Source organism: Equus quagga, chromosome 12 (genome assembly GCF_021613505.1).
Source record: "Equus quagga isolate Etosha38 chromosome 12, UCLA_HA_Equagga_1.0, whole genome shotgun sequence".
NCBI lineage: Eukaryota > Metazoa > Chordata > Mammalia > Perissodactyla > Equidae > Equus > Equus quagga.
The window spans coordinates 101,738,968-101,765,143 of NC_060278.1; the positions used below are offsets into that span (position 1 = coordinate 101,738,968).

The 26,176-nt window shown below is 43.4% G+C and overlaps 1 protein-coding gene across 1 annotated transcript in view; it reads right to left on the reverse strand.

Annotated features, from left to right (window-relative positions):
* Positions 1 to 22,433: 22,433 nt before the first annotated feature.
* ZFP64 (ZFP64 zinc finger protein) overlaps positions 22,434 to 26,176 on the reverse strand; it is an 80,257-nt gene continuing 76,514 nt past the window's right edge. Inside the window, exon 9 of the mRNA XM_046679205.1 lies at positions 22,434 to 24,223. Within this exon, the coding sequence (XP_046535161.1) occupies positions 23,514 to 24,223 (710 nt within the window). The 3' untranslated portion in view covers positions 22,434 to 23,513. The remainder of the gene's footprint in view (positions 24,224 to 26,176) is intronic.

Here is a 26,176-nt window from a genome sequence, read left to right on the forward strand (position 1 = left end):
GTAAATCTTTTACAAATCATCATGTATTACTTTTATAATAGCCAGCCCTGGTGGTCTAGCGGTTAAGATTCGGTGCTCTTACCACTGTGGCCCAGGTTCGTTTCCCGGTCAGGGAACCATATCACCCATCTGTCCAACGTCATACTGTGGCAGCTGTGTGTTGCTGTGATGCTGAAAGCTATGCCACTGGGATTTCAAACACCAGCAGGGCCACCCATGGTGGACAGGTTTCAGTGGAGCTTCCAGTCTAGACAGACTAGGAAGAAGGACCCGGCCACCCACTTCCGGAAAAACTGGCCATGAAACCCCTGTGAGTAGCATCAGAGCATTGTCTGATAGAGCACCAGAAGAGAGGATGGAGGAAAAAGACCGGGCAGCCTTCTGCTCTGCCATCCACAGGGCCACTGGGAGTCAGAATTGACTCGATGGCACTAACAACCACCACCCTAAGGACAGACGAGAAGCCAAAGCAAAAGGTGACAAACGCAGGGGTAGAATCCTGAACGCAGTTTCTCAGCAACTGTCACAAAGAGATAAGGAGAGCTACTATAATGGCCAACGCAGAGAGAAGAAGAAAACAACAAAAAGGGAAGAACAAGAAGTCTCTTCTAGAAGATTCAAGAAATCAAAGGGAAATTTAAACCTAGACTAGGAATGCGCAACAACCAACAGAGAAGCACACTATCTTCAGGGGAAGGTAAAGGGAAGGTGGAGACAGCACACTGAGGTCTACAGAATGAGACAAAGATGACAGGCTCCTTGAAGAAGATCCCTGTGAGGAAGAACCCGTAATTCTAGGAAGAGACGGGAAAGCCGCCCTCAAAGTGGGGAAGAAATAAGTCACAAGGGGTGATGGGCTATTGACTGAATTATTTTAAGCCATGGAGACTGAAGCCGTCAAAATCCTAAGACGAAACTGCCAACAGATCTGGAAAACAAGAGACTACAGACTGGAAATGCTCCACATATATCCCAATCCCCAAGAAAGGAGATGCTGAGGAAATGCCGAGGAGTGGAGTAACAATGTGACCCCCGCTCTAATTTCCCTGCAAGGAAAGTGATGTTCAAGGTACTGCAGCAGAAGGCTTGTTACTCACATGGAGCAAGACATGCCTGATGTCCAGGCTGGATGTCGGAAAGAGAGAGGCACACGGGTCTAATTGCGAATATTCGTTGGCTACTGGAGAGCACCAAGGAATTTCAGAAGAAGGCCGGTCTATATTTCATAGACCACAGTAAAGCCCTTGACTGCGTGGATCATGAAAAGCCGCGGGCTGTTCTGAAAGAAACGGGCGTGCCCCATTCCTCGATGTCCCAATGCGTAACCTGTGTTGTGGACAAGAAGCCACCGTCAGAACAGAATCTGGAGAGACAGAATGGGTCCCTGTAGGCAAAGGTGTCAGACAAGGTGCATTTTATCTCCTTGTCTGTTTAATCTGTATGCAGAACACATCATACGAAAAACTGGGCTAGTTACAGATGAAGGAGGAGTGAAAACTGGTGGAAGAAATATCCACGATCTAAGATACGCAGGCGATACCATCTTAGTGGCAGAAAGCAGCAATGACTTGAAACCACTTCTGACGAAAGGGAGAGAAGAACATGCCAAAGGAGGACTGCATTCGAACATCAAGAAGACAAAAATCACGAGCACGGAAGAAGTACACCACTCTAACGTAGACAAGGAAGACACCGAAATTGTTAAGGGTTTTGTTTACCTCGGTTCAGTCATCAAGGTGAATGGAGACTGCAGCCAAGAAACCAAAACAAGACTGCGACTTGGAAGGGCAGCAACACAAGAATTAGGAAAGATCATCAAGTGTAAGGAAGTGTCATTAGAGATCAAGGCCAAGACTCTCCACAGCCTCGGATTCCTGACTACTATGTACGGGTGCAAAAGCCGGACAGCGAAGAAGACTGATGGGGAAAAAATGGATTTTCATTTGAAATAAGGTGTTGGAGGAGAGCTCTACAGACACTCTGGACTACCACAAAGATGAGCAAGGGGGTCCGATACTTTCAGCTATTCTTAAACTGAGCTACTTTGCAGCAATCCTGAATCTTTCCGGAAATAATTAAATGAAGTTATAGAAATGAAAGCGCAATGAGTGGCCCTTGATAGTTACTAGATAAGCATTTCTCCTTCCTTCCTTTTAAATATGTTGACTTTAAAGGATCATTGGGGGTGGGGCCCTCCCTCTGCCTCTCCCTCTCCCCTCTCCAAGGATCCCATTCATTTTTATACATAGGAGCTTCGTCAACTGCCGCACATTTCAATTTTTAGGTTCCCCTCAGAATTACTGAAAATCTGGCAAAGATGTACATCTATTTTATTGTGGCGCCTGCTCCCATACCCTTCCCCTGATCACTGCCGTGTTCAGCTATCAAGAGTTACATTTAAATATGGGAGTTGAAACACTCTGTGAGGCTATTAGCCATGAAAGATAATCAATTGGAAATGGGTCCCTGCTGGGTGATTTTCAAGCAGAGTCATCACCAAGAACTAATTGCCCTGGCAGCTTTTGCTCATCATGACCATCACCATCCAATTAGAAGTCACAGCATTTTGCTGAGTCCTATGATTTATCTACAAGTAGTATTTAATATTGATTAAGCATATCAAGGCAGAGGGCATAAATTCCCAACATTCTTGGGGCACAAAGTCCAGATTTGTAATAATTTCCCTCTTTGCTGGTTACTACAATAATTATGTGCTAAATAAAGTGGTGAGATTTCAAATGATTTTCTGTCTATATAGCGCTTACTACACTGCTGGAGTAAGGGGTTAGTGGGGTTCATAATTGCATACTGACACCAGGTCATCGACACTCATGATTCTTGGTATTTTTTGGCCATTAAAAAAAAATTTACTACATATCACTTGAACTATGCAAAAATAAGGGCATGTATGGATTTTTAAAAACTCCACTACTAATGCCATTAAAAGTTACTAACTCAATCATGATAATCGGCTTATCTAAATTAGTACAGACTTAAAATAATACCCAGTTTTGGAGGAGGGAAAAGAAAATTCGCTCTTTCTGCATTGCTGGTGAGTGTAAACTGGTACAACCCTCGTGGAAAGCAATTTGGCAACATTTAGTGAGAGCCTTAAAAACGTTTATAACCTTTGACCCAGTAATTCAATTTCTGGGAATCTATCTGAAGAAAATAATCCTATGTACGGAAACAGCTTTATGCATTAAGATGATAAATGCAGTCTTTTTTTTTTTTTGAGGAAGATTAGCCCTGAGCTAAGATCTGCTGCCAATCCTCCTCTTTTTGCTGAGGAAGACTGGCCCTGAGCTAACATCCGTGCCCATCTTCCTCTACTTTGTATGTGGGATGCCTACCACAGCATGGCGTGCCAAGGGGTGCCATGTCCGCACCCGAGATCTGAACTGGCGAACCCCGGGCCACCGAAGCGGAACATGTGCACTTAACCGCTGCGCCACTGGGCTGACCCTTACTTTTAATTATAAAAAATTAGAAGAAACCCAGATGTTCACTGAGGGAGCAATGGTAACTTATATTTATAAGTAGTATATAATAACATGAGGAAACAACATATTAGGTTTCAAAGTAACAATTTTCAAATCGTGCACACATTAACATGCATTAGACAATGATGTAAAAACATACTAAGCAGAGAAAGAGACTAAGAAAATAGAGCAAAATGTTAGCAACTGTTGTCTATGGATTTGGGACTAGATTACAGGTAATTTTCCTTTTTTGTATTATTTTGTTCTTTCTATAAGCAAGAATTGACTTTATATTAAAAAAGATTGTGTTGCAATAGTTTTGTGAAAATTAAGATCAATATTTTCCTTTGGTGTGAAATAGTGATAATACATTGTATTGTCCCCAGCACAGTATCATCTGTTCTTGAAAGATGTGGTAACGTTCTTTGGGAATATTGCATTAAGGTAAAGCACAAGAAAAGTAGGGGTTAAGTGACAGATGGCAATTAGGGAATAGATCCACTCTATGTCTGAAATTTCTATTTTCTTTTCTTTTTGTTTTTTTCAGAAACAAAGTCAGCTGCTGAAATGACTACTGCACTAATTGACTGAATTCTTACCTTATCCTAAGTTAGAATACCAGAGAATAACAAAGAAATCCATGAAGGTGATCACTTGTTCCAGGCTCACATTTGGAAAGAAGAGGTTCTGTGCAAGTCACAAACTGCATCATGAACTCTTTTCGGTTTGCTATCCAAGTGTTTTCCAGAGACCGGCAGAAAATGAGGTTAAAATTCCAAAGGTGGGAGTGGGGTGCGGGGGAGATGGAAGCAGAAGCAGGGTGTGGAAGTAAAATAGGAGAGAGATGATCATAAACTTTTTAATTCCAAAGGATTTTACCAGTTAAATTAACGTATCATGTATATTTAGAACATGGACATCAAAGTAAACAAATGAGAACCTGGGGGATAAATTTAAAAGCTATTTTTATTATTTATTTAATACTTGCTTGTTGTAAAAAGCCTAACAGAATAGAAGGACATTAAAATATTAGAAGGATATTATGATCATAGAAGGATGTTAAAAATCTCTTCTCTCCCCACACCTGCTTCACTTACCAGAGATGGCCAGCATTCCAGTTATTCCATAGCCTTCGAGACAATATCCATGCTCATACCTTCTCTTCTAAACATCAAACGGGATTATACTGGACAGAGGGCTCTGCAACTGGCTTTTTGTTTACTTAATAATTGACCTTCAACCACTCTCCAGGTCAACACACATGCGTCAACTGTGCCTTAAAAAAATAAAAAGATTTGTGTGGTCATCCACTGCATGGCTGTATCATAATTTGACCGGCTCTGCCGGTGCTCATGGAAATTTCAGTTGTATTCTGCTGACTGCTCTCATGGACAATGCTACTCTCAAAGGTGAGTCCTTGTACATATTCATTTGCATACTCAATCAAATTAATTCCAGGGGAGAAATTCCTATAAGCAGAATTGCTGGGTCAAAGGGTATTCGCATTTTATATTTTGGTAATTATCGTTAAATTGCTCTCCAATAACTCTCCTCCTAGCACAGCCTGAGAACTCTCTTTCCCCAGTCTCCCGGGGTGGAATTAAACTTTGTTTGTAATGAATAGATGATTTCTATTCTATTGTGTCCACTTATTTTGAAAGTACAGGCATTTTTTATTTGACCAAAGAGAAGAGGATAAAGGACGAGATGTGTGTAAGTTTGTCATAATTCAACTATGAGCAACAGCAACTACTATTAACAAAGTAAATCCAACACAAAAATTATGTCATTAACTCCCAAGTCACATATAAATGATTTGAGGATTAAGGAAACTCCTGTATATCCTAGCAGGCATGGGTAATTGAGAACTGTTGGGTATTAACTACTCACTTAAAAATGTAAATTATAAAAAAAAAAATGTAAATTATAGTTCGCTAGCTGTTGATCTGGGGCTTATTATGTGCCAGGCACGGTTCTAGCTCTTTACATAGATTAACATTTAATCTTCATGACAACTCCGTGAAGTAGGCACTATGATTATCTCCATTTTACAGGTTAGAAAAATGAGGCATAGAGGTCTCAAGTAATACGACCGAGGTCATGCAAGTAATAAAATCATGGAGCCAGAATTCAAACCAGGATCCTGACCACAGCCTTTGGGCTCTCAACTACCATGCTATCTTTGAAGTTCATCTTCAGGAAATAAGGATGCATTCCACAGTTCTCCACAAAGCTTTTCATCACGGCATTTACAACAGGGAAAAGTTCCTTACCTGCCTTTGGGTTGGAGGTGCCCCTAATAGCAAGATCTTACAATGGCTAGATTATAGGTCTTTAGTTTTTATTTTGCTTTTCTACATTTCCTCAGCGACCGCATATTGCTTTTGCAATAAGAAAAAGTTACTGTACAATACTGACGGTTCTGAAGAGCGGAACACTTTCAAGACCAGAAAATGGCTCATCTTTCCAATGTCTTCTCCAACCTTCCTACCAACAGCCACTCAGCAGCAGGAGGGCTTTGCTACCTCAAACCACAAAACCACATAGACACCAGAGGCAAAGTTTCACAATTCCTGACTGTCACATAACCATGTTGGTGACTCACACACTTCACACAGAAATCAGGAGGATACTCTATGCCCACTCAACTGAGCACAGATTTGAGCATCACAGGGTCTGTACGCCCAGTGGAGTTTACCACGGCAGGGGAGTGAGATGTGCAAAACACCACAAACCCCAAAGCAGAATGTGATGAGAGCAACTGTTTGCTTTGAGAAAGAAGAAAGAGAAAGCACTTCTGGTTGGGGCGGGGTTAAGAGGTGGCATTTGAAAGAGGCTTTAAAGGATGGGGAGAATTCCAGCAGAGACTGGAAAGGCCCTGCTAAGGGCTGCTCAGGGGTTGTTGGCACTCTCCTCTGATGCATTTTTTGTTTAAATTCTTCTGCTGTGCAGTACACAGAGTGCTTAGAATCCACTGCCCCCAGTGACACTGGGATATGGATTGCTGAGAGCCCTGGAACAGCTCCAAGGTTAACGCTGCAGGATCTCGGATGGGTTGTTGAGTTTGAAGCCGGGCTCCACCACAGTCATTACCTATATGACCTTGGGCAAGTTCCATGGCCTCAGCTGACTCATGCATAAAATGGGGAGAAGAGCTCTTCATACAGTTCTTGCGATGATTACGTGACTTATGGTAGGTAAGGCTCTTGCAAGAGTGTCTGGCAAAGAGTAATCACAAAGCAAAGGCGAGCTTTGTCATTACAGTGAGTGCCAACTGCGGCAGGTTAGGGTGGGGTGGGCCAGTCTCTCCTGTAAAGGCCTAGATCGTATGTATTATAGGCTTTGCCCATGGTCTCTGTCTTAACTACCCAACTCGGCCATTGCAGCCCGGAAGCAGCCATAATAAGGTAAATGAACGGGCATGGCTGTGTTCCAGTCTCATGTTATTTATGGACACACACTTGAATTTCATATAATTTTCACATCATAAAATGCTTTTGATTTTTTGTCTTTCAACCATGTAAAAATCTGAAAACCATTCTTAGCACAAGAGCTGTACAAAAACAGGTGGTAGGTTACCATTGGGGGAAACTGGGTGAAATGTACAAGGGATCCCTCAATATTATTTCTCACAAGTGCACGTGCATCTACAACTATCTCAACTGTACACATTTATATGGTCACTGACAAATAATAATGTACCACTTTTATAGAAGTCATAATAGTTTATAACATTGTGAGATTCCGATAAAACTACTTACAGAAACAGGCAGCAGCCAGATTTAGCCCAGGGACTGTCATTTGCTGCTTTGGATTAGACTATTGGTCCCAATTCTTTACCTCCCTTTAACAGGATTACATGCATACACCTTCATTATAGGACTTTGCAGAATCCTCTCACTGCAGATGAAATATATTTCTCCACCCGTTTTATGTTGGGCTTGCTTGAGCCAATGGAATATTAGTGGATATGATGTGAGCAGCGGCTTTAACCAGTTTTGTGTTTGCCTTGCCCTCCTGCAGTCCTGTGATTGGCCATGAGAAGGTCATGGTAGTCGCTGACCCAAGGAGAGTGTGGGACATCCATGGAATAAACTGGAACACAATCTGAAATCTGGAGCCAGGTCCAGTTAACCAGAAGCCTAAAACTGAGCCACACTTGTCAACCACAAGTGCTTGTGGTAAGCCACTGGGTTTTGGGGGATGGTTTGTTATGCAACATCCTGTCAGCAGTAGGTGACTAATACACCAGCTCACAGTCCTAGCCACCAAGCACTAGCATACTGCTTTCCAGTTTGAGTGGCTCTCGTCAGGGGGTATGTTTTGTTTGCTCCAATGCAGTCTTCGTTTTCCAGATGAAGGACTGTTGATTGATAGCAAGTAGTTTGACTAAACAAATGTGGGGTTATTTTAATGGTTGACCCTGCCCACTGGATATAAATAGCAAGTGTCATGGCTAGACAGGGAATAGGAGAAAGTTCAGGGGGAAATGTGTCTGGTTAGTCTTGGCCTACCCAAGAACAATTTTTTATTTTATAGAGGTCATAATAGTTTATAACATTGTGAAATTTCAGTGGTACATTATTATTTGTCAGTGACCATATAAATGTGTCCCTTTCCCGCTTGTGCCCATTCCCCAATCCCCTTTCCTCGGGTAACCACTGATCTGTTCTCTTTGTCCATGTGTTAATCTTCCACATATGAGTGAAATCATGCAGTGTTTGTCTTTCTCTGTCTGGCTTATCTCGCTTAACATAATACCCTCAAGGTCCATCCACGTTGTTGCGAATGGGACCATTTTGTCTTTTTTTATGGTTGAGTAGTATTCCATTGTGTATATATATATATACCACATCTTCTTTACTGAATCATCAGTCGATGGGCACTTGGGTTGCTTCACGTCTTGGCTATTGTGAATAATGCTGCAATGAACATAGGGGTGCATAAGTCTCTTTGAATTGTAGATTTCAAGTTCTTTGGATAAATAGCCATTAGTTGGATAGCTGGGTCATATGGTATTTCTATTTTTAATTTTTTGAGAAATCTCCATACTGTTTTCCATAGTGGCTGCAGCACTTTGCATTCCCGCCAGCAGTGTATGAGAGTTGCATTTTCTCCACATCCTCTCTGACACTTGTTATTTTTCGTCTTGGTGATTATAGACATTCTGTCGGGTGTGATATCTCAGTGTAGTTTTGCTTTGCATTTCCCTGATGATCAGTGATGCTGAACATCATTTCATGTGTCTATTGTCCATCTGTATCTTCTTTGGAAAAACGTCTCTTCAGATCCTCTCCCCGTTTTTTTTTTTTTTAAGATTTTATTTTTCCTTTTTCTCCGCAAAGCCCCCCAGTACATACTTGCATACTTTTTAGTCGTGGGTCCTTCTAGTTGTGGCATGTGGGATGCTGCCTCAGCGTGGTTTGATGAGCAGTGCCATGTCCGCGCCCAGGATTTGAACCAATGAAACACCGGGCCGCCTGCAGTGGAGTGCGCGAACTTAACCACTCAGCCACAGGGCCAGCCCCTCTGCCCATTTTTTGATTGGGTTGTTTGTTTTCTTGCTGTTGAGTTGTGTGAGTTCTTTATATATTTTGGAGACTAACCCCTTGTTGGATATATGATTTGTAAATATTTTCTCCCAGTTGGTGGGTTGTCTTTTCATTTTGTTCACGGTTTCCTTTGCCTTGCAGAAGCTCTTTAGTCTGATGAGGTCCCATTTGTTGATTTCTTCTTTTGTTTCCTTTGTCCAAGTAGACATGGTATTCGAAAAGATCCTCCTAAGACCGACGTCAAAGAGTGTACTGCCTATATTTTCTTCTAGGAATTTTATGGTTTCAGGTCTTACCTTTTAAGTCTTTGATCCATTTTCAGTTAATTTTTGTGTGTGGTGAAAGATAGCGGTCTACTTTCATTCCTTTGCACGTGGCTGTCCAGTTTTCCCATCACCATTTATTGAAGAGACTTTCTTTTCTCCATTGTATGTTCTCAGCTCCTTTGTTGAAGACAAGCTGTCCACAGATGTGTGGGTTTATTTCTGAGCTTTCAATTCTGTCCTATTGATGTGTGTCGGTTTTTGTACTAATACCATGGTGTTTTGATTACTATACCTTTATAATATATTTTGAAGTCAGGGATTGTGATGCCTCCAGCTTTGTCCTTTCTTCTTAGGATTGCTTGAGCTATTTGGGGTCTTTTGTTGCTCCATATGAATTTTAGGATTCTTTGTTCTATTTCTGTGAAGAATGTCATCGGAATTCTGATAGGGATTGCACTGAATCTGTAAATTGCTTTAGGTAGTATGACATTTTAACTATGTTATTCTTCCAATTCATGTGCGTGGAATGTCTTTCCATTTCTTTATGTCATCATCGATTTCTTTCAATAATGTCTTATAGTTTTCATTGTATAGGTCCTTCACCTCCTTGGTTAAATTTATTCCTAGATATTTTATTCTTTTTTTTTGCAACTGTAAATGCGATTGTAGTCTTTTTTTTTTTTTTTTGAGGAAGATTAGCCCTGAGCTAACATCTGCTGTCAATCCTCCTCTTTTTGCTGAGGAAGATTGGCCTTGAGCTGACATCCGTGCCCATCTTCCTCTCTTTTACATGTGGGACACCTGCCACAGCGTGGCTTGATAAGCAGTGCGCAGGTCCGCACCCAGCATCTGAACTGGCAAGCCCCAGGCTGCCGAAGCAGGGCATGCCAACTTAACTGCTAAACCACCAGGCTGGCCCTAGGATTGTTTTCTTGAGTTCTCTTTCTGTTAGTTCACTATTAGAGCATAGAAATGTAACAGATTTTTGTAAGTTGATTTTGTACCCTGCAACTTTACTGTAGTTTTTTATTATTTCTGTTTTCTGATGGATTCTTTAGGGTTTTCTATATATAAAATCATGTCGTCTGTGAACAGTGAGAGTTTCACTTCACTGCCAATTTGGATACTCTATTTCTTTTTCTTGCCTAATTGCTCTGGCCAAAACCTCCAGTAAAAGGTTGAGTTAAGAGTGGTGAGAGTGGGCACTCTTGTCGCCAAGAAATATTTTTAAAACTTGACTAATTTTAAAGAACGAGAAGAGCAGATTGTTAGTCCATACATCCTTGATGGAATGATTATGGTTAATGCATCATGACGTGCAGGGAATGCATCTCTAACGTGACTGCAATGATCCTTGCCGTAGCCTACTTGTGATTGTCCATCTGGGATGGGGCCCTCATGTAGATGGAAGAAGTGGAAAAGGAAAAGAGAGCAGAGGTATGTCATTCACAAGGTGGCAGACTGCTTGGTGTGTAGGAAGGAGTTAGGGTGAGGAGCGAGAGCTATGAGGCTAGAGAGAGGGCCTTCAACCCACAGTCAAGCACTTCTCATGTGGGCAACAGGAGCCATTGCAAGCGAATGCTCAGGGACCACTACCTACTAGTGACTGATGACTCTGCCCTTCAGGATCTCAATCTATATCACGGGGCCAGCATCACCTCTGTGGGAAAATTGCTGTATGGAGCAGATGTTTGTGAGGCCCTGAGCACCATCTGGCACTGGTAGCTACTATAATAATTATTATTATTTTATTGAGGTTATGATAGTTTAAAACCTTGTGAAATTTCAGTTGTACATTATTGTCTGTCAGTTGTGTTGTAGGTGCACCCCTTCACCCTTTGTGCCCACTCCCCACTCCCTCTCCCCCTGTTAACCACTAATCTGTTCTGTTTGTCTATGTTCGTTTATCTTCCACATGTAAGCGGAATCATATAGTTTGTCTTTCCCTATCTGGTTTATTTCGCTTAACATAATACCCTCAAGGTCCATCTACGTTGTTGCGAATGGGACGATTTAAACCCTTTTTATGGCTGAGTAGTATTCCATTGTATATATACACCAGCCTTCTTTATTGAGTCATCAATTGATGGGCATTTACGTTGCTTCCACCTCTTGGCTATTGGGAATAATACTGCAATGAGCATTGGGTGCATACGTCTCTTTGAATTGCTGATTTCAAGTTCTTTGGATAAATACCCAGTAGTGGGATGGTGGGGTCATATGGTATTTCGATTTTTCTATTTTTAATTTTTTTTCCCTGAAGATTAGCACCTGAGCTAACAACTGTTGCCAATCTTCTATTTTTCTGCTTTTTCTCCCCAAATCCCCCCAGTACATAGTTATATATTCTAGTTGTGGGTCCTTTTAGTTGTGGCATGTGGAATGCCGCCTCATCATGGCCTGACAAGCAGTGCCATGTCTGCGCCCAGGATCCGAACCGGTGATACCACAGGCTGCCAAAGCAGAGTGCACGAACTTAACCACTTGGCCACAGGGCCAGCCCCTAACTCTTTGTTTCATTGATCCTTTGTACTGTCTTTTTTGTGTTAATTTCATTTATTTCTGCTCTATTTCCCTCTTTCTAGTGACTTTGGGCTTTGTTCTTTTTCTAATTCTGTTATGTGTAGTTTGAGATTGCTTATTTGAGATTTTTCTTGTTTATTAAGGTGAGCCTGTATTGGTATGAATTTCCCTCTTAAGACATCATTTGCTGCACCCCAAATGAGTTGGTATGGTGTGTTTTCATTTTCATTTGTCTCCGGATACTATTTGATTTCTTCAATGATCCATTGGTCGTTCAGGAGCATGTTGTTTAATCTCCACATCTTTGCCCTTTTCCCAGCTTTATTCTTGTAATTGATTTCTAGTTTCATAGCATTATGGTCAGAAAAGATGCTTGATATCATTTCAATCCTCTTAAATTTATTGAGGCTTGCTTTGTTTCCCAATATATGGTCTGTCCTTGAGAATGTTCCATGCACACTTAAGAATGTGTAACCTTCTATTTTTGGATGGAGTGTTCTATGTATATCTACTGAGTCCACCTGGTCTAGTTTTTCATTTAATTCTACAATTTCCTTCTTGACTTTCTGTCTGGATGATCTATCCATTGGTGTTAGTGGGGTGTTGAGGTCCCCCACTATTATTGTAACCTTTTAGTTTTAATAGTTGCTTTATGTACTTTGATGCTCCTGTGTTGTGTACATATATATGTGTTATGTTTTCTTGGTGGAGTGTGCCTTTTATCATTATATACTGCCCCTCTTTGTCTCTCTTTACCTGTTTTGCATTGACGTCTACTTTGTCTGATATAAATATGATGATACCTGCTTTCTTATGTTCACTATTAGCTTGTAACATCATTTTCCATTCCTTCACTCTGAGTCTGTGTTTGTCTTTAGGGTTGAGGTGTGTTTCCTGGAGGCAGCATATTGTTGGGTCTTGTTTTTTAATCTCTCCTACCACCCTGTGTGTTTGGTTGGAGAATTTAATCCACTTATATTTAGAGTGATTATTGAAATGTGAGGGCCTAATGTTGCCACTTTATTGCTCATTTTCCAGTTCTCCTGCATTTTCTTTGTTTCTTGTCCCATGTATTTCAGACTACCAATTCAGTTAGGTAGTTTTCTATGTTGGTTTTCTTAGTTTTCTCCTTATTTGTAATTTGTGTCTCTGTACTAATTATTAGTTTAGTGGTTACCACGTGGTTTGTATAAAACACATCATAGATGAGATAGTCCATTTTCTTATAGCCTCTTATTTCCTTAGACTAAGCCAGTTACTTCCCTTTTCTCTTCCCCTTCTAAGTTGGTTGCTGTCACATCTTTTTTCCTTCTTGTGTTGTGAGTTTGTGGTTAAAACGATAAGATTATATTTATTCTTGGTGTTTCCCCTCCCTTTATTTTTAAAGTTATACTTAAGCATTTGCTAACCTGTTCTGATGGAGAACTGCAATTTTCTGATTTTGTTTTTCTACTTACCTCCTTGCTCTGGGTCTTGTAACCACCCCTCCTTTTTTTTTTTTTTTTCCAGGTATGAGGGCCTTCCTGAGGATTTCTTGTAAAGGGGGGGAGGAGTTTGTGGCAATGCACTCCCTTAACTTTTATCTGGGAAAGTTTTTATTTCTCCATCATAGTTCAAGGATATTTTCACTGGATAGAGTATTCTTGGCTGAAAGTTTTTGCCTTTCAGAATTTTGACTATATCATTCCACTCTCTCCTAGCCTGTAAGGTTTCTGCTGAGAAATCTGCTGACAGCCTGATAGGGGGTTCTTTTGTAGGTTATTTTCTTTGGCCTTGCTACCCTTAATATTTTTCTGTTTGTCGTTGACTTTTGCAAGCTTCACTACTATATGCCTTGGGGTTGGTCTTTTTACATTGATAAAGTTTGGAGATCTATCAGCCTCTGTCACATGGATTTCCAGCTCCCTCCCCAGGTTTGGGAAGTTCTCAGCTATTATTTCTTTGAACAAGGTTTCTGCTCCATTCTCCTTCTCTTTTCCCTCTAGGATCCTATAATCCTTATGTTGCATTTCTTAATTGAGTTGGATATTTCTTGGAGAGTTTCTTCATTTCTTTTTAGTCTTAGTTCTGTCTCCTCCTCTATCTGAAGCATTTCCATATTCCTATCTTCCAGACTTAATCCTATCCTTATTATCAGCCCTACTGTTCAGGGAGCCAAGATTTTTCTTAATTTCCTCCATTGTGTTTTTCATCTCTAACATTTCTGATTGGTTCTTCTTTATAGTATTGAGCTCTTTTGTGATGTAGTTCCTAAACCCGGTGAGTTGTCTATCTGTATTCTCTTTTAATTCATTGAGTTTTTTAATGATAGCTATTTGGAATTCTTTGTCATATAGGTTATAGATTTCTGTGTCTTCAGGATTGTTTTCTGGGTACTTGTCATTTTCCTTCTGTTCTGGAGATTTAATATACTTTTTCATACTACTCCATGGTGTGGATTTGTGCCTCCAGAGTGTGGTTACTGCTTCCACTTGCTGCCACTGGGGGAGGGGGCAGGAGCCGTGTCATCTGTGCCCACCAGGATCCCTGTCAGCTGTTCCTGACCAAGCCTGGGCCACTCCTTGGGATTGCAGCGGCCCTGCAGGGTCTCCTGTTAACTGGGAACAATCACATGGGAGCTTCAAGTTGCTGGTGCCTGCTCCCACAGACCCACCTAGACATGCTCCCTCCTCAGGGACTGCAGCCATGTTATGGGCTTTTGCAGCAGCTGGGAGTTTGTTCGCCCAGACTTGAAGCTCTGCTGCCATCCGGTCCCACTGGATCTCACTTGCCCCCTCTGGGCTGCAGCAGAGCCATGGGCATCTAATGCAGCCAGTGGTTAGCTCACCCAGTCAAGACACTCCTGCTTCTAAGGTCACCCGGCCTTCGTGCTTGGTGGGTGAGGCCTCTCCACTAGGGCTGACCAGAGATTCTCCCTGGGGCCACCGTGGGAACGTGGCTTTTCCCACTGGTCCACAGAGCAAACTCGGGGGGTTTAGGGCTGTAGTCCCGTTTCCACAGTCACGCTAATGCACATGTCCACTCTCGGGGCCGTGGCAGTGCTATGAGCATGTCAGCCAGGAGAGAGTCACTTGCAGGTACTAGGCTGTCTTGGGGTTGGAGAGTTCTCACCTATCTCCACCTCCTCCCTGGGCGTCATCCATCCACCTTCCGACGTACAGCAGCGCAGATCTCTCAGGCGTCCTGAGGTGCTGTGTGAGCATCCTCCATTGATCAGTGAATGTCCAATTAGTTGTAGTTTGAAGGGGGAGAGAGAAAGAAAACTGCTCACTCTGCCATGTTGCTGACCTCACTGTCTATAATTACTGTTTTTAACAGCTAACCCTAACACAAAAATAGCCATGACAACAAATTTTAAATCAAAACACATTTTTTTCCCTGCCCAAAGGCCCAGCGCCTGGTTGTATATCCTAGTTATAAGTCCTTCTAGTTCTTCTGTGTGAGCTGCCGCCACAGCATGGCTACTGACAGGCAGCACGTTGTGGTTCTGCAACTGAGAAACGAACCCGGGCTGCCAAAGGAGTGAGAGCGCTGAACTTTAAACATTAGACCATCAGGGCTGGCTCAAATCTTTTCATAGCCATATAGGGTTTGCTTTTCATTCTTTATTATTATTTTTTTTGCTGGGAAAGATTCACCCTGAGCTAACATCTACTGCCAGTCTTCCTCTCTCTGTTTTCCTCCCCAAAGCCCCAGTACATAGTTGTATATTCTAGTTGTAAGACCTTCTAGTTCTTCTATATGAGCCACCACCACAGCATGGCAACTGACAGATGAGCAGTGTGGTTCTGCACCCTGGACCCAAACCCAGGCCACTGAAGTGGAGTGCACTAACTTTAACTGCTAGGCCATGAGGGCTGGCTCAAATCAAAGCTTTCATAGATATAAAAGACACTTCCAGGGGGCTGGCCCTGTGGCCAAGTGGTTAAGTCTGTGCACTCCGCTTCAGTGGCCCAGGGTTTCGCTGGTTCCGATCTGGGTGCGGACATGGCACCGCTCATCAGGCCGCCCTAAGGCAGAATCCCACATGCCACAACCAGAAGGAGTCACAACTAAAAATACACAACTATGTACTGGGGGGCTTTGGGAGAAAAAGGAAAAAGAAAATCTTGAAAAAAAAAACAAAACACTTTCAGTGGCGACTACCTCTTGAAAGAAAAAATGAGAGACCTTGATGGGAGAGACCTTTCACTGCACATCTTCTGCTTTTGCTTGATTTTTTTAAAAAACCCTATGTATCACTATATTAGATAAAACACTAAGAATACGAGACTTCTTATAAATGGCTTTCATATTAAGGAAAGATGGTGTGCTAAGCTAATTAAGCAAACGTTTGACAAAGGTAAATTTACTTCATATCACTTAGATGGTTGAGAAACACTAGAGTCTTTAATTACCCCGACAGCTAGATGACAAAGGCTTTCTTATTTGAACTGTGATAGAACACCAATATTTGGGAATAGCACGCACCAGAAAAAAATCATATTCAAACATTCTTTTCATATCAAAAACAATCTAATAAGTGAGCAGTTTAAAATTAAATATATTTTCACACACTGTTCCGACAGCCCAGGGGCCAAAGTCAGCCAATTGCCTGTTAATTTATTATTTTAATTGAAATTTTTATTGAGATCATTGTAGACCCACGTACAATTGTAAGAAGTAACACAGAGATCCCGTGTATACTGTGCCCGGCTTATACCGTGGTATTCCCCACCTCCTCGTCTTTGTACAATCCATGAGCTAAGAGCGGTTTTTGGATTTTTAAATGGTTGAAAAAAGTCAAAGAAAAATATTTTATGATGTAAAAGTCACATGAAATTAAAATCTCAGCGTCCATAAAGATTTAATGGGACCCAACTATGCACATTTGCTTACAGATTGTCTATGGAGGCTTTTGTGCTACTACGAGGTCAGAGTTGAGTAGTTGCAACAGAGACCCAATGGCCCATGAAGCCTAAATACTTGCTGCTGCTTTACAAAAATGTTGGCCGAGCCCTGGGCTAGACTGGGCCAGGGTCAGGGAAGAAATGAGTATCTGGAATAAATATTTTTCTTTCCAAGACAAAACATTTCTAAATGACACCTGCACCATGGATTCCCTCAGATATCAACATTAGAAATGTCTTCTTGCCAATGGGGACAAATGGACAATTGAAGAAGAGGCAAATATATCTAGCTTTTCTCAAAATCCAGAGACATCTATTAGTTCTAAAAGAACTGCATGCTGGGAACCAATTTCTCTTAAATATAAAGGGATCACTTATCAAAGCTTAAAGAAATGGAAATAGATTGTTACCAAATCCACAAATAACCACCAATAAAACTGAAATACCATTCCCCTCCTGGGATGCAGATGACACCAGGCTGGGAACTATACTTAACTGCTCTCTTATTTGTCTATTACCCTCCCAGCTATGGGGTAAAAAGCCTATCTTTAGCGTTAGACTTTTGTGATCTTTCAAGAAACACATCGCATAGAGAGAGAGAGCACATCAGTGTGTGCAATGCCTTCAGAACTTCAGAATTGTTTGACAAACGTACAATTCTGTTTTCTACAGGCCAAAGTCCTTCAAACTAACATGCGAGGATTGGGCGGTCTGAAGAGTAGTTTATGAGGAACGCACTGTACACTGTATTACACAGAGCCCTGTTTGGTGAATCCAGCCCAATGCAAGGGTTATTTTGGGGGGGATGGGGGTAAGTATTCAATTGCTGCTTGACTTGGTTAGGATGAAAGCAACAGCAAGTTCAAATTTCACCAAGAAAACCAGACTCCAGAAACTCCTTTAGCATTGAAGTCTTTACATAGGGCCAAGGGGACCATGGATGGAATTCAGGGGGTGGCCAGAGACTTAGATGAGAAAGAAAATGAATCTTTTACTAGCCTCTAAGGGAGATCGAGCACTTCTGTCAAATCTGCGTGTAGGCACCAAACCGCAGCTGCGTTAGCAGGAGCGAGCTGTGGTATGGTCAACAAATCAGCTCTTTTCATATAACATCACGGCTCTTGTAGCTATCTGGAAATAACACTTACGCTCATTGCTGCCTCAAAATAAGAGTAGTTACTAGATCTGCTGGAGCTTTTATTTAATGTTAATAAAAATGTACATAAGTAAAAAAAAAATTGATGTCTATTTCAATATAATTGCTTTCCTTCACAAACCTATGCGTTTGTTTTATTCTTTAAACACACTCTGAGAGGCGACCCACAGACTTCAGATGACTGACAAGGGGTCCACGACTCAAAAAACAATGACAAACTCTGACCTTAAGGCAGATCACCAAGCAGGCGGGGTTGGGTAAAGGGGTTCACTGGGAGGCCTCAGACATGGGTCTAACCCTGACAAACCGCACGACCTCACACAGGCATCCTCACCTCTCATCTTCATCTTCTTCTCTTTTAAAGTGGAAGCATCTCAAGGTGCATGTGGGGAGTAAACAGGATCCCACCTGCAGTGTCTCCTGAGTGCAGCCGCACACAAACTCAGGTGGCTATTTACACTCAGGGGAGTTCAAGTGCGGTTATCACCAAGATCGGTATGGAAGCAAAACTTATAATTTTGTAACCTGCCTGTGTCGGGGGAATGTGGCATTGGTCATTCCTGCAATACTTGACCCAGTGTATGGTCGGACAGCCTAGGGACATTTTTCCAATCATCTAATACCCATACTTGAAGTTTTTTCCCATCCAACTAGAGACCTCACCATTCTTGCAAAACATCCTGTCCTTTTTTCTGCATCAACAATTAGAACAAATGATTCCATCGCTGATTCTCCAGCTCTGCTGGTGGAAGACCCCTAGACTAAGGAAGTCAGTGAGAATCAGACTGCGGCCCTGGAGTCCAGCACACTCGGGTTTGACTATCTTGCACTAGCTGCATGACCTCGGGCAAGTTAACTTCTCTGAAGATCAGCTTTCCCTTCTAAGGAAGGATGCAAATGCCTTTCCCCCGTGAGGTCTGAGGGGCGTCACAGAGGGATACCACATGGGGATTCTGAACATTATGGTTCACAGTGCTTGCTCCCTGCATCCAGAGCCCTGGCTGGCCAACCTAAGCAGGAATCTTGCTTTCAATGGCTGAGGCCCTTCCTGTACCTGTACCCAAAGCAGACAGTCTTCCTTCTTAGGGGACGTGTTCTTCTTTCTTCACAAGACTAGCTACACAATTAGCAGGACCCAATGCAAAACGAAAATGCAGGACCCCTTGTTCAAAAATTAAGAATTTCAAGACAGCGACACCAGAGCATGCAACCAAGTGCGGGCCCTTTGTGACAGCACAGGTGGCACGCCCATGAAGACAGCCCTGCTCCTTCAACTGGAGCACCTCTTCCCACCTGGCTGCATGTTAGAATCACCTGCAGTACTTTAGAAAGTACCGATGCCCAGGCCCCTCCCCCAGAGAGAGATTCCAAATAGCTAAGAACTTCCCAGGTAGCTACTATTGAGACCCACTGAACTAGAGTGACAGGAAACCTGGGAGGAGTGCCGTGGGCCACTATCCACAAAGGGCAGGCACAGGCAGCCCCAATAAAGCTCCCAGAAAATAGAAATGCTCATATACAGAATACCCCGGGTGTCCAGGACCTGTGCCACGCATTTCATAGAAAAGCCACCGGCAACCCTCATGAGCCTGCATTACTGATCAGGCGCAGAGAATGCTCACGACCCAGAGTCCCCTTCCAGGCTTTAACTCAGCCCAGGCCATCATCTCCTCGTCGCACCCTTGTAGGAGGGAAGGTGTGTGACTAGCCAGGTATCAGGGGACGTGAGAAGTTTCTGTGCAACTTCCCAGCAGCGTTAACTGGGGAGGCATGGCTTTCTTCCCTTCTGGCTGCAGCTCAAGTTGCCACCTTGGACCGCATGAAGATATGGGGTGGGGTGGGAAGTAAGACAGCAGCCACGATCCCCAAAGTCATAAAGCCACACACTAGTTTCTCAGTTACTTCTTACTCCTCTCTCCCCACCAGATAGGAAATGTGAAAAGGACAGAGGTAAGTCAACTTTTGTTTTAAACAAGTTGATTTTATCATTAAGCCAAACGCCTGACGTGGCCCATTTCACAGATGAGCAAAGCGAGACTCTGAGGTACAAGCCTCCAGCCAGATGTCAGCCACAGAGTGTCGCCAGAGGCAGGGTTTTCTCACCTCCTTCCTCCCCAACTCCATTAACTTATAAAAGACGGATTCCTTTGGACTGTTCCGTTATCACTCAGATCAATTTTTATGCTAATATTGAGACCCAACCTAACACTTTAAAAACAGACTCTGGAGCTAAAACCCAACCCTGTTCTAGGAAAGCTTCACCACTTTCATGCTTCAGTCCCCGCCTCCAAATAAGGGCAGGGACCAGGGTGAGGTCAGTGCAGCACCCCCTCGGGTGCGAATATGAAGTGGTGCCCCAAATCTCCCCGATCAAGGTAAACAGTCAAATTTTCTAAAACCAAACGTATTGCAAAAAAATCCACAATGAACAAAGTGTCAGAATTTTAAACAAAGATAGGCTCGAACTCTGCACTTGCATGGCCCTGCCTTAACTCCCAGACCAACTACCAATAAAGCTTCATAGAAACAAAGCAGAGCCAGCCCTGATGGCCTAGTGGTTAAAGTTTGGCACACTTCGCTTCAGCAGGCAGGGTTCAGTTCCCAGGCACGGAACCACCCCACTCGTCTGTCAGTAGCCATGCTGTGGTGGCAGCTCACAGAGAAGAATCAGAAGAACTTACAACTAGAATACACAACTACATACTGGGGCGTTGGGGAGGGAGAAAAAAAAGAGAGGAAGACAGGTAACAGATGTTAGTTCAGGACAAATCGTTACCAGCAAAAAAAAAAACCAACCCACAACTTTAAAAACAAAACAAAGCAGCTGACTTGTGGGCCACAGTTTGCCAACTTAAAAAAATGTTGCAGTGTTATTCCTTGGTTACTGCGCTTTTGGTGCCCTAGGCAAGTGTTGCCTCACCCCGAGTCCCGGCTCCGGATGGCACCTGGGAGAAGCAAGTGAGTGAACAGAGAAGGCTCTTAGTACAGTGCCTGGCTCAGAGTAACGGCTCACGTCACCATGGCAATAGGAATTGAGGCTCATCCTTTAAGGAAGAAATTAAGTGCAGGGAAAAACAGAAATTTCTGTTCCATAGCGTTTAGAAGGCAAGAAACCTTAAGAGGATGTCACTTTGATTTCTGGCTTCTTCATTGGAGATTTCATAGCAGATCTGAATAAGGATCAAAAGGACCCAGTTTTCCACAATGCCTACCTGGAACTCATCTACCTTATCTGTCGCATGCAGCAGCACCTTCCTTAAATTGGCCCCAGGAGGCTCAGCATTCTTAATAATTCTCCCCCGTGTTCTACCCATGACCAGTTACCCTGCTGCTTGCAGCCAATAGTCCAGCTCAGGAGTCAGCAAACTATGGCCCTCCAAGTCACAGTCTGCTTTTTGTAGATAAAGTTTCATTGGCACGCAGCTATACCCATTTACTTACCGACTATCAATGGCAGAGTTGAGCGACTATGCTATGACAGCAGAGGTGAACAGAGTTGAGTGGTTTTGAAAGAGATGAGGGCCAGCAAAGCCCCAAATATTTACTAGCTCGTCCTTTACTGTAAAAGGCCCATCAACCCCTGGACCGGGTGAAGTCAAACGGCAAACACACTCATTAATCAATTTCCCCTTTCAGATCCATCTTGACTCTGCAAACGGAGGTCGGTAGAGAAACTGTGCCTCTCTGGTCTGTACAATGTCAGCAGTCCCCTGACCATTACGGCTGGTTCCCAGTTTTATTTGGGGATTATCTGCGCATTTTAAATCTCGTCCCAGCAGGGTTAGCCGGTTTTCTCCCCTACTTCCTGATTTCATAAAGATTTACTGCAACCCAGACACGTTCCTTCTTTTTCTTAGAGCTACTTCTGTACTAAAGGCTGCTTCGGTACTAAAGCCAGAGAGGTGCGTCGTCACAAAGAGACCTTATGGCCCCACAATGCCTCAAATATTTACTATCTGGTCCAAAACTTTTTGCTGACCTCTATTCTCCTGGGAATCCAGATTTGCTAGGTCATACCACGGTGGATCTAAGACCTGTAATGTCCATACAGCTGTTGAAAAGACGCCTTCTAGAAAGGCTGACCTCTTTCCTGTTTATCTGAATAGCTATCACAGAAGCACGAGGAACGCTTATATGATTTTGATCTCTGGGTTCCCACTTGAAAGGTCAACAACCCTCCAGTTTCTAGAACAGCAACATAGATAAGACTCACGACAAGCAGCAGAAAGGTGACGACAGAATCTATACGACGCACCAGCATTCAGTAACCAAATACTTTTCTGAACAACTGAAAATAGTTCCAAAGCAAAGAAACAACTAATTCTATCACGGGCTCTATCCTTTTCCTCTTAGAGATTCAACAACACGTCATCACTCGCCTGATGTCAAACTTGAATTCGATTTGTCCAAACAAAATTCATAACAAAATAAGCTACGTACCTCTCGCTATTTCGTAAGTGAAATCTTCCCCCGTAGACAATTTATAGAAAAGTTCTCACATCCTTTTTCTTAGTTTACCAGCAACAATCGATCTATTTAATCTGTTTTAAAAGGACAGATGTTTAGCTCGATAAGGGCACACAAGAATTTGTATTAAACAAAGACTGTATTTGAAGAAAAAAATGTCAAAGTAGAACAAACAAAACAAGTTTGGATAAATTATACACCCTCCGCATTCTGCAGCCTCCTAAGTTTCAGTCAAGTAAAATGTCTGTTTACGAGAGGTGTGGATTTTCACTTGTTGGTTCAGCAAATACTGAGTGCTGACTGCGATGAAAGACGCCAGTGTCAGGCTGTCCCATGCACCACGTGTCCCAGAACCAAGCCCAGGGCCCAGTGGATCCCTAGTCTCTTCTTTATGAATAGAAGTACACCAATTTTGAATTCCACAATGCACAATGCCAGGCTGAGCTGGCGTTGGCTTGATCTTTGGTGCCACCTACAGATCAAAGCGCATTTCACTCCACTGCGGCACTAAGACCATCGGGAGATTCTCTGTGCGTTTATAATTCAATTACTGAATGTGGGGGATGGAGAACCCCACACCACAACCTGCCTCTGGAAGAATGGACTGTTCCTCTTACACCATTCTGCACATGAGTTTGCCTTTTTATTCTAAGACAACAGATAAAAGGAACCCCACAAAAATGTATAAGGCGAACACTCTTATAACCACCACCTGGGTTAAGAAACAGAATATTTCCAGCTACGGCCGACCCTCCACGTACTCAGTCCTCACCCTCACCTTTCCCACTATACAGATCAGTTTTAGTTTTTCATGTGGTCTGAACAGTTTAATAATTCCAGAGACGAATCAGTCTTAGAATTGGAATCCATCGTGAAGAAGCTATCTCTGTTGGATAGCAGCAAGCTCAATGGACCCCCGGGCCTTGGAACCACCGAGTCAACCTGCTTAGACGACTCCTGGAGGGCAGCCACCGACATGGAGCGTGTCTCCATCACGTGGCCTTGGCATTGGTCCTCAAGCCACGGTGACTGCAGCCACTGCCTCTGGAAGACCTGTAAAGTTGGAGCAGCCATCTCCAGAGCTGGTGACTAACGTCTGGCTTGATGGCCCCACCTCGGAGGGCTGGGCAACAGCACTGGTCTGGACTCCGGACAGCTGAGCACCCTCTGTGGCTGAGCTAGAGGCACTGGCTGGGCTCCAGAGCCGCCTCCAGCTGCCCCACGGAGACCAGGGTGCCGAGCTGCCCCGAGGCACTGCTCTCGGGCGGGAAGGTGACCAAGTCCGAGTTCTTGTTCTCACTCTGCTCGCTGTGCTGCTTCTTGTGGCATCTCAGCGAGTCGTCCCTGACAAAGGAGGCACCGCAGGTCTCGCAGCGGAAGGCCCTCTGCGTCACGATCTTGGCCACGTGCTGGGAGCTGCCGTCTCGGGGCCCTTCCTTGCCCTGCGGGGCCCGGTTCTCTGTTTTGGCCTCGTCCCTGTGCACCTTGTCAATGTGCTTGGCCAGGCTGCTGGGCCGCTTCGTGTCGAAGCTGCAGAAGTCGCACTTGAAGGGGCGGTCCTTGCAGTGGACCCTGCTGTGCACACGCAGGGCGGCTGCGCTGGAGCAGGAGTAGCTGCACTCGGGGCACTTCTCGGGGTGGTCGGCCTGATGCAGCCGGCTGTGCTCCAGGAGGTCGGCGCGGTCCCGGCCCTGGAAGGCGCAGTGCAGGCACTTGAAGGTGTGCTTGATGCGGATGTGCGACTTGAGGTTCGCCTTCATGGTGCAGCGGACGTCACAGAACTCACACTTGAAAGGTTTCTCCCCCGAGTGCACGATCATGTGCCTTTTCAAGTCTGAGCTGATTTTGAACTTGGCGCTACAGAGCCAGCACTGGAAGGGGGTGTCCCCTAGCAACGGAAGGTGTGTTTCCATTAGAGCAGGCAGGCAAAACAGAACTCCCCCCAAACATGCGTCAGAACACCTGGCCGCAGAGAGTCGGCACGTCTTTTGAACTCCAGCTACCCATACCCTCCTAATACCACCACTTACCATGTGTAGTAACTCACTTACTCCTCACAATCATGCTAGGAGTGGGTACTGTTACTCCCATTTGACAGACGGGATAACTCAGGCTCAGATAGGTCAAGTTATTTGACCTAGGTCAAAGAGCAGGGATTTGAACCCTGGCATCACAGCATCAGAACCTACACTCGTCGCAAGGACACTTCTGTTTTGAATCTTAAACTCTCCTGTAACTTGACATCCCAAAATTGAACACGGAAGAGGTGCGATTTACATTACATACAACTGTTCCAAATCAAGCTAAGACTTATAAACAAGCTTCCTCTAGTATTTAAGCTATATTATCATATGGGTTAATTCGCTTGTATTACTAAAGTTTCATAGTTTTACAACTATAGACTGAGTTTTATTTATAAAATTAACACATGAATACGGCAGCAGGGGCCAAATAATGAAAAGCCATGGCCGCCTCTGCCTTCCCTGGAGGCAGTGCTAAGGGTGTTTTGGTTCTTTTGGAGGTTATAACCTGAGTCATCGCCATCAGTTGAGTATGAGCAAAGACGAGGGTCTGACTTACCCTCCACATCCCTCCTTTCCCTCACCTCCCCCCGCGTGGTGTTGCTGGGATTTTTATCCTTCCAGCATCACCTTCTAAGCTGAGTAACAGCCTAACAACTTCTAGTCCATCAGCTTAGGTTTTTTTGTGGATTCCCTCCCTCTTCATCCCACCTCCTCTCCCACTTGTCAGGAATAGATTTTTGCATTTAAGTTCAATGACATTTGCATTCGGACCTGTGAATCCCCACGCTTTAACTAGTTGTTTTCAACTTCAAATTGTGGTTGGACTCTATATTATCACTGGGTATGTAATATTCATCACAGCCAAATACTGCACATCCACCTCCTTAGAGGGTCACCGTCACACCTGGGCCAGGTGAACGTGTTGCTAGCATCAAGGTCAAATTGACTCTCTTTTCTTACATGCTCATCTTGGGCCACATTTTATCTTGCTTCTTGACTGGACTGTGCATTTCTTGAGAAAAAAGAATCTCACTGTGATCTCAAAGTCATCCAGTCTCTTAATTATATAAGTCTTTACATGGAATTTCTAATGGATTTTTCTGAGTTTCTGATTTACTGAATTTTTTCTTTTAAGCTCTTATGTAAGTATCATCCAGATATTTCTCTTTACTGCAACCCCAGGGAGCCATATTCAGATATTCACATATCAAATATCTCATCCCAAATTTTGTTTTCTCCCTTGTTTTGCTAGTTTGTCTTCTGGTACCTTCCACCAGAATGGTGGCTGGGAGTAAAGTCTGGGTCCTTGCATATCTTTGTCTATTCTGCCTTCATACTTGAGATAGTTCGGTTGGGTATAGAATTCTATGTTCAAAATCATTTCCCAACTTTGGGGGCACTATTCCACTATTTTGGAGAAAGCAGTATCACTGAGAAGCCTTTCTAAGTACGGATCTCCCCACTCCCTCTGTCCTGCTTGGCATCTCATGAGCCCTTTCACTCTCCTGGACCCTTAGGATGGTGAACTTCTTTTTCTCATTTGATTTTTTCACTTCTATTTTCTTTTCTTCCTAGGCCTGGTCAGAAACCGGATTTCTAGCTGCTGCTTCTCAGTTCTCCAACTCAATTTTGTTTCCCCATCTCTGAGAAGTTTAACTTCATAGTCAGCAACTTTAGTTTTAATTCATCCCTCTTTGTTCTCACAACCTTTGCATTGAACTCTTCTTGCATACAACATTTCTGCCAGTGGGTAGATACCAAGTAGAGTCAAAAAATTCTTGTCCGTTAGACAAGTGCTCTGTCAACTCCAATATGAG